The 8,182-nt window shown below is 41.9% G+C and overlaps 1 protein-coding gene across 1 annotated transcript in view; it reads left to right on the forward strand.

Annotated features, from left to right (window-relative positions):
- fam171a1 (family with sequence similarity 171 member A1) overlaps positions 1-6,496 on the forward strand; it is a 25,173-nt gene extending 18,677 nt beyond the window's left edge. The window contains exons 6-9 of the mRNA XM_020607165.1: positions 2,766-2,882; positions 3,005-3,119; positions 3,453-3,570; positions 3,944-6,496. Of these exons, the coding sequence (XP_020462821.1) occupies positions 2,766-2,882; positions 3,005-3,119; positions 3,453-3,570; positions 3,944-5,521 (1,928 nt within the window). The 3' untranslated portion in view covers positions 5,522-6,496. The remainder of the gene's footprint in view (positions 1-2,765; positions 2,883-3,004; positions 3,120-3,452; positions 3,571-3,943) is intronic.
- The last annotated feature ends 1,686 nt before the right edge of the window (positions 6,497-8,182 follow it).

An 8,182-nucleotide genomic window follows, 5' to 3' on the forward strand; every position in this document is an offset into this window, starting at 1 on the left:
GCTACGTCTAGGAGGCTCCACACCGGCTACGTGGGCATAGCTAGCTGGCCTATTCTCCATGGTGTGGAGCCGCGCTTCTAAGTCTGTGAGCCTCGCCTCCAATGCTGCTAGCATCTGACATTTATTACAAGTACCATTATCTCTAAAGGAGGCAGAGGAATAACTGAACATGCGACACTCCGAGCAAGAGAAAGGTGGAGAGGAAGAGGGGGAAGCCATTGCTCTCGATTAAGCTACTAGCTTAGCTAGCTTCTAAACTAGCCGACCTAAAGTAGCAAGTTAAATTTGGTAGTTAGCAAGAACTTCTGCAAAACAAGTGCTTTAAGTGGTGCAAGCGTATGTTGTCACTCAAAAATTCAGATGAACCTAGAAAATAGTTTAATTCCTAAACAATCTGGAAGCAAGCACAACGCAGTGCAAATACAGAAAACAGGAAATGAGTACGGTTTACCGCAGGAAACAGAAGTTCGTCAAAGGTCCAATGGTATATGTGTGAAACGGAGGGCAAAAGACACAAAGAACTTTGAAATGTGTCTGGTGACTTTTGGAGGAATACTTCAGGCTTTTAAAAGCTCCCTAACAAAGAAGCTAGTTTTGTTTAAAATGTGCACACACTGATGACACACAAACAAAAACCAGTTTCTCTTGTATAACTGAAGCCTGATGTTTTGTTGGATATCAGGTGAGCAAAGGGTGAGATGACGTTGTATGTAAACAGATCAAGTTCAGTTCTGTATGTATATGTTTTATTCATAAACAGACAGACCTTCGTCCTGAGAAGAGTATGATGATGCCAGTGAGGATCCAACCGACTGCTATCTGTGAATAATGAAATCTGAACAAGAGCAAATGCTGTCTCAGCTGTGTTGACTTTACATGAAAGGACAAGAAGCAGACATATTATATGGGATGTATCGACATTATAAATGTTTGTATTTCTGTCTGAGCAGTTGTCAGTCGGTCAGCAGTGCATTGTACAGAAGCGTGGGAACAGAGTCATTAAATGTCACTATTAAACAGGCCAGCCACACAGAGAGGGATCCCCTGTGCAGACGACTGAGACAGAACCAGGGCGAATCTGGGCAGGGCTGGGCACAGGCCTTGGTGTGTGTGTGTGTGTGTGTACATGTATGAGGGAGAGGTGCTGAGTCACACAGCCTGTCTCACTTCTCTCTGCCTCTGATTCTTGTGTCTTTCCCCTTATCTCTCTTTCCATTCCTCCCATTTGTCAACTCTTGATTCCTTGTTTTTTCTCCCTGTAATCTTTTGTGTATTTGCTTTTGCTCTTTGAATATCACGTCCTTCCCCATTTGTTTTCGCTCTCCTGTAGATTGATGCTAGATTCCTGACTACTTGATGTAGTAAATGCAGAAACAAGGTAGCTCTCACTCCAAGGCTGAGAGGAGGGGAAGTGTAAAGTAACAATTCACTGTTTCCTTTTGGAGTAGATTTATTGTGAGTCAGTTAATCAGTGCCTTTGACTTTGATGTGGTTTTCCTATCTGGCACTGCTGGAGCTGCTATTATGCTCCCTATGGTATTTGGCTGAGTGTGCTGCCTCCCTGTGGTTGCAATATGTACTGCCAAAGTGCTCTGCTCTTTCACACCCCTGTGCTTGAGCCAGTGTTTTTTTTCTGCCAATGTTTTAAGACATTAACGGTCACTTTTCCCTGCATTGCAGCACACTCAAAGTGCTCTCACACTATTTGCCCATTCACATTCTCAAGCACTCACACATTCATACACTGGTGATATCACCAGGAGCAACTGGGGGTTCACTGTCTTGCTCAAGGACACTTCGACACGTTGACTGGAGAAGCTGGAAATCGACCTGCCAAGCCACTATTCCTCCTGACCCACAGCCACCTCTTTAATTATCTTGCAAAACCCTAAAATCACTTTCCTTAAATGCCAGGCCTTAGAAGGCATTACAAATTCTTGATTTTAGTTTATAAAAGTCTTAAATATTACAAATATATTTAAACATCTTTGGAATGCTAAAATGGTGATGTTATAAAAAAATTTGTATCTGGTTTCCAGAAGATGTTATCAATTAAAGTATGAGTATTTTCACAGTGGACTGTGCATACAGGCAAGTTTCAGTCTACACAGTCTGACTTGTTGCAAATAATTGTCACTGCTGCTAGCTGCTGTTAGCTCGGAAGCTCATAGTCTCATATACAAGCGTCAATATAAATGTAGTAAACTTTATTGAATTGAAGAATTTTAATTGGTTAATCCATCCAGCCATTTAATACTACTTATCTGGGTCTATGTTTTCTTTGGAGAAAGTAGGTGTTAAGGAATCATGTTGTGTTGTTGTTATGCTTGTTATGAACATGGTCTTCACCAGTAATATAGTCATTCAGAAGGCTGTCTTCTTGTTGAGTAACACTGTAAAGAACTGAAATGTGATGATAATCATCATACTTTTCATCATATATGCATATTATTTGGTATGATTATGAAACAGGTATTAAATTGTTTTGTAATATTCTAAATGTCAGAAATTCCTAAATGAAACTACCCTACACAAACACTCTTAAGGGAGTTCTGCCACATTATCAATTTTTTGGCCCTAAATTATTTACACTTGACATGCATCTAAATGACTGAGTTAATGGGAATCAGGTGGGATGTTGCTGATGGCCTCGTCAGTTGTCACTTTGTCGCTAATTCACTCTGTGAAGGTGGTTCTAATCCCAAATAGTTGTTGGGAGATTCTATTTTCAACCTCTGTGACGGTGTGTGCGTGTTTGTGTGCAGGTGCCTGGATAAAGAGCAGCTGGGGTCACGTAGAGAGGCAGGGCAACCAGCTCAGTCTGACTTACATCGCTCCTCAGCTGGGATACTGGGTGGCCACCATGTCCCCACCAGACTCAGGTGAGATACTGCTTTGATGCATTTTATATTTACTGTAAAAAAAATAGGCATGTTTCTCTGTAAATTCATCTTTCACTGAAATTGCTGTATCTATTTTTTTTTTTTTTTTGTCCTTCCAGCAGGTCCAGTGTTTGCGAAGGACATCAGCACCTACCACACTGTGTTTCTGTTAGCTATACTGGGAGGCATGGCTCTCATCCTGCTCTGCCTGCTCTGCCTCCTGTTGTACTACTGCAGGTTTGTGAAATAATTTGCCTTTCCACAAAAAAGTTGCCAGATTTGTCTACAAATATAAGGAAACTTTTGGACTGCTTTGACATTGTCGGGACTATACAGTGATATGAGCCAGTTCTTATAGCGTTATGACTTATGCTTATGTGGAACATAAGCATCAGTGCACTCTAGCTGTATACTCGCTATACTGCAGTTGTAAGGACTTAAACAGTTTTTAAGAAAGAAGTTAGTGACTTTGTGCTTATTGTCAAAATAATTACTTTTGAAAGAAGCTTCAATGTCAAATGGATTTGTATGACTAAATCATAGTCTCTGTTTTTTTTTTTCTGCGTACAGGCGTCGTTGTTCGAAGCCTCAAGGATCTCACCGCAAGCTCACACTGTCCTCTGCTCTGGACAGCAGTAAGAAGGACCAAGCCACCTCCATGTCCCACCTGAATCTCATCAGCAACGAGGTCTGTCTGACATTCAGAGAGGAGTTCAATCACGTATCTACCATGCATTGTTAAATATCGAACAGTGTAAGTGCTTGCATTTAAAATTAAGACCTGGGAGACTTAATTGAAGCTCCTTACATTGGCATGCATGTGTCCAACAAGTGCTCTGAAGCAAGCTAAGATCGCACCCAGTTCCAGGGAGGTGCTGTATTTAAGCTGACCCTGGTTTTTCACAACCCTGTGCTTGTCAAAAAAAACCTACTCAAACTACTGTATGAGAACTGTCAAAATGCTCTCTCTTATCCGATCTATGATCAAATTACAATGTTGATTTGTTTAATATATACATAAAACAAAATATGACAAAGTTTCTTACATTTGGCTTTTTTAGGTGCAACTAGAACTTGTTTCCACGACGACTGAGCCTGACATGACCACACCAATGCTGAAGCCTTCTTCATATGAGCACCAAGACAATCAGCATCAACACAGCCTAATCCATCACAGCAAATTCAGACGCTCCTCTCTCGGGACTAGCAGCCACCACAACTCATCTCTTGGCAATCTGACGCCTCGTAGCAGAGACTACCGGCAGTCTGCGGAGACTTTCCAATTAAAGACTGCCCTGTCATCCGGCACAGACAGCAGGGGCTATCGTCAGTCATACACCTCCGCCTGCTCATCCAGCAATCAGATTTCAGATGCACAGATGTCATTAGCCAATCACACTCAGGTGTCAGCTAACCAGTTGAGTAGTGTTGGGATTGTTGATTGCATCTCTCCTTCCTCTCCTCCTCACTCCCCTAGTAGAGGGGAAGGGGGTGAGTGCAGGGTTCCTGAATACCTTCTGTCCCGCTCTGCGGACCACCTGGAGCGTTGCAGTCCTCTGTCACTCTCCCGGCCAGGCCAGCTGCTCTGCTGTGGATCTGTAGACCTGCTCAGTGGGGGAGAAGGATACCCAAGGGTACGTCCCACACTGGTTATCCCAGCACACTACATGCGTCTGCCTGGGGAGCACCCTCTGTCTGGCCAGGCCCTCCTGCTGCAGACTGACCAACAAAGTGACCTGGAGACCATACAAGCTGAGCTCAATGCTTCACATTCCCAGCAGCCTCTTGGGCAGACCCCCATGGGCTGCTCACCAGGCCCCACCAAGCAGGGTGAAGGAGAGGGTCTCGGCCTGTCTGAGTCTCTGTCTATTCCAGCAGCACTTGGGGACACAGCTCTTGTGGAAATAAACAGTGAGGACACATTGTTGGCTGAAAAGACTTTAATGGAGCTAAGAGGAGGGAAGCCTCTCCCTCACCCAAGAGCATGGTTTGTCTCACTGGATGGACGCTCAAATGCTCACATTCGCCACTCCTACATTGACCTCCAGTGGGCAGGGTGCCAAAACAACACATCGGGTGCAGGAAGTCAGCAGGGTAATGGCAGCGGCGGGAAGCAGGGTAAAGGCAATGACACCAGCCTGGACTCTGGTGTTGACCTGAATGAGCCCAGAGTGGGGCGCAGGGGGAGAGATGCAGAGCAGCAGGAAAGAAAGATTGAGAAGGACAAGTCAAAGGGCACAACACCAGCCATGGCCTACACTCAACTGGTGTATGTGGATGATTTGGAAGGGGGAGGCAGCGAGGAGACTCCCCACTGTAGCCCCCAGGACAGCAAAAGAGAACCCATTCTGTCAGACACAGACAAGGGTCAAAGAGGGGATCAGGGGCAGAGGGATGTGGAGGGGAAAAGAGCAAAGGAGGTACAAATACAAGAGGAACTGCCATCACTTTCTTCTTCATCCCCTGCTTCTCCTATGCCTGTGCCAGCACCAGAGGGAGTGACTTTCAGGACTGACCATGCACTGCTGTCAGTGTCTCCGGATGACGATGATGCAGCACAGGAGGATGGTGAGGAGGAGAAGAGGAGTCCCTGGCAGAGGAGAGAGGAGCGACCCCTGCTGGCCTTCAACCTGAAATGATCCACACATGGCCACTCGAAGGATAGGTTCCCATTTTTTGAGTTCTTAAGAGAATAGAATAGACTTGGCCACTGTAATAGTTTCACCTAAAATACTGGCGCTGAAGAAATCCTTTCTTAAATCATTTTTAATTAGATTTAAGTGATGGGACAAACCACAGTCCTTGTTCTGTGCAAAAAAAAAAAAAAAAAAAAACTGATCCCGAAGTTTACATCTTTAATATTCTCAATAAGAAATTGCAGTGTTTCAGCAACTAAGTCATACATGACTCAAAAAACAACAACGACATTATGCTACTATTCTGTGGTTGCCTCTTAATACATATGTAGATCCATAAAAACAAATAACTAAAATCCTGGCTGGAAATTAAAAACTGTGCCTCACTTTAAATTTATACCACAGAGATTTTCAAACCATGAGGGGGACAGATGTAAGGCAAAGATAACTCCTTTAGATGAATTACAGCTTGAGTAAGAAAATAATTCTCCTTTGAGCCATCACTCTGTCATATCTGAGCACAGACATAAGCATGTTTATAGATTCAGTGTGACTTAGCATCTTGATATTATCTCCAGTATTCATCACAAATAAACATTCCTAAGCCTGCTTAGGAACTGTAGAAAAAGGAAGAGCCTTTTCAGGCTTTAACTCGCTTAAAAATCATCACATTTTTAAGCTTTCTTCACTCTCGGAATAATCCATTATAATCAATGATATTTATATGATGGACATGGCATCACCACTTATCTCCGCTATGCATAAATGAAGCCAAAATACTGTGAATATGGCGGCTGCCATCTTGCTGTTTTTCAGGGGGTGTTTTAGTGTACTCCACTAGTGTCTCTGCTCCTCCCCTCCTCACTCTCCATTTTCACCTGTAGCCCAAGTTTCAGGGGACATATCTTGCATATATCTTGATTGACACATTCCTTTATATTTAGGTTTAAACTCATCAATTCTATTACTATTTTTTATGTCCACACTTAAATTATTCCATAGTTTTACCCCACTTATGGAAATACAAAATCTTTTTTTGGTTGTACGTATAGCATGAATTTTTAAATTTAACTGACCCCTTATACTGTATCCCCCTTCCCTTTCATTAAATAGTTTTTGAATTCCACCAGGTAATAAATTGTTCCTGGCTTTATACATAAACACAGCAGTCTTATATCCCACTAAATCAAAACATTTTAACAATTTAGACTGTATGAAAGCTCCATTGGTGTGATCCCTATACCCCATCTTATGCACAATTCTTATCGCTCTTTTTTGTAATATATACAATGGTTGAAGTGAGCTTTTGTATGTATTTCCCCAGTTTTCAACGCCATACTCTAAGTATGGTAAAATCAATGAAGAATACAAAATGCGTAGTGCTTTCCCATCCAAAATATATCTAACCCTTGCCAATATCGATATATTTTTTTGCTATTTTGTTCTGAACATATCTGATATGAGATTTCCAGGAGAATTTTTCATCAACTATGACACCTAGAAATTTAATTTCATATACTCATTCTATATTAGCTCCCCCAATTTTCAATTGTTGGGATTGTTGATTGCATCTCTCCTTCCTCTCCTGGCTGTAGAATTAGAAAGACATTTCACTGAGAATAGTTTAAACTGTTTTATGAATGGATTTATTGTAGTGAAGCAGGTGTTTCAAAAGGCTACTGGTTTTTACTATAGCTGGGATACCTGTGCTGAGAGAGATGTGACCTCTTGCTACACAGCAGCTAGTTTACCATAAAATTAAAACAGCCTCACTGTGTGTTTCTTTTCCCAACTTACATCAAAACAGATGCACCTTCAGAAAGTTCCCAAAAATAACATCTTCTGAAGAAGTATTTCTTTTCCTAAACAACAGCCATGCTAATGTCAGTAACAAAATGTTACTTTACATATGACTGCTTCACAACAATAGCCAGTCTGTGTTTTGAAAATGGAAGGTTTTTAATGTGAAAAAGCAGCAACAGGATGTTGTTCCGTTAAACATGAGCAATTAACACTCCAGCATTAAACTCCCAACTTTTAAACTGGGGCAGACCACCAGCTAACTTGTGAGGAGAGCCTTTCTTAGGTTTTAGGTCATTTTATGTCGACTTATTTTTCTGACCCAGTGTGTTTAAAATAATGTTATGAGACACTCGTCATGACACTGACACTCAGGACAACAGGGAATTATCCACCTTGGATTTAACAACGTGGATGTTTTTGCACAGAGGGAGAGGCGTAAAAATCATCTGGTTTAAGGTAAGACAGGTCTGATTGTGGGGTCATGCTTATGGCTGGTTTGCTGTTTTAAACACTGCGTGTTCTCATTAGCCCAGTTGTTGGTAGCTGTCAATCATGATTAATGTTACGTGAGAGGTATGGCACAGCAGCAGCTGTGGATGGAGGGATCTGGTGTTGTTGGGTCTGTTTCATTTCCCAAAAGGCTAATTTTACTATCAGTCCTGTTTGATACAACTTTGGGCATTGCAGTCAAATAGATGACAGTGATTTTTACTGTAAAATGGCAGGAACTGTATTTTTAATGCAGCATGCTTCTTTTCTGTTAGGATCGTTTAAAAATTTACTAACCAGCAACAGTTGTTTAGTGGAAAAGAAGAAATTAATTTAAATTTTAAAAATCACTTTGAATAAAGGTTGTGAATT

The sequence above is a fragment of the Monopterus albus genome, unplaced genomic scaffold (genome assembly GCF_001952655.1).
Source record: "Monopterus albus unplaced genomic scaffold, M_albus_1.0 scaffold84.1, whole genome shotgun sequence".
NCBI classification, from domain to species: domain Eukaryota; kingdom Metazoa; phylum Chordata; class Actinopteri; order Synbranchiformes; family Synbranchidae; genus Monopterus; species Monopterus albus.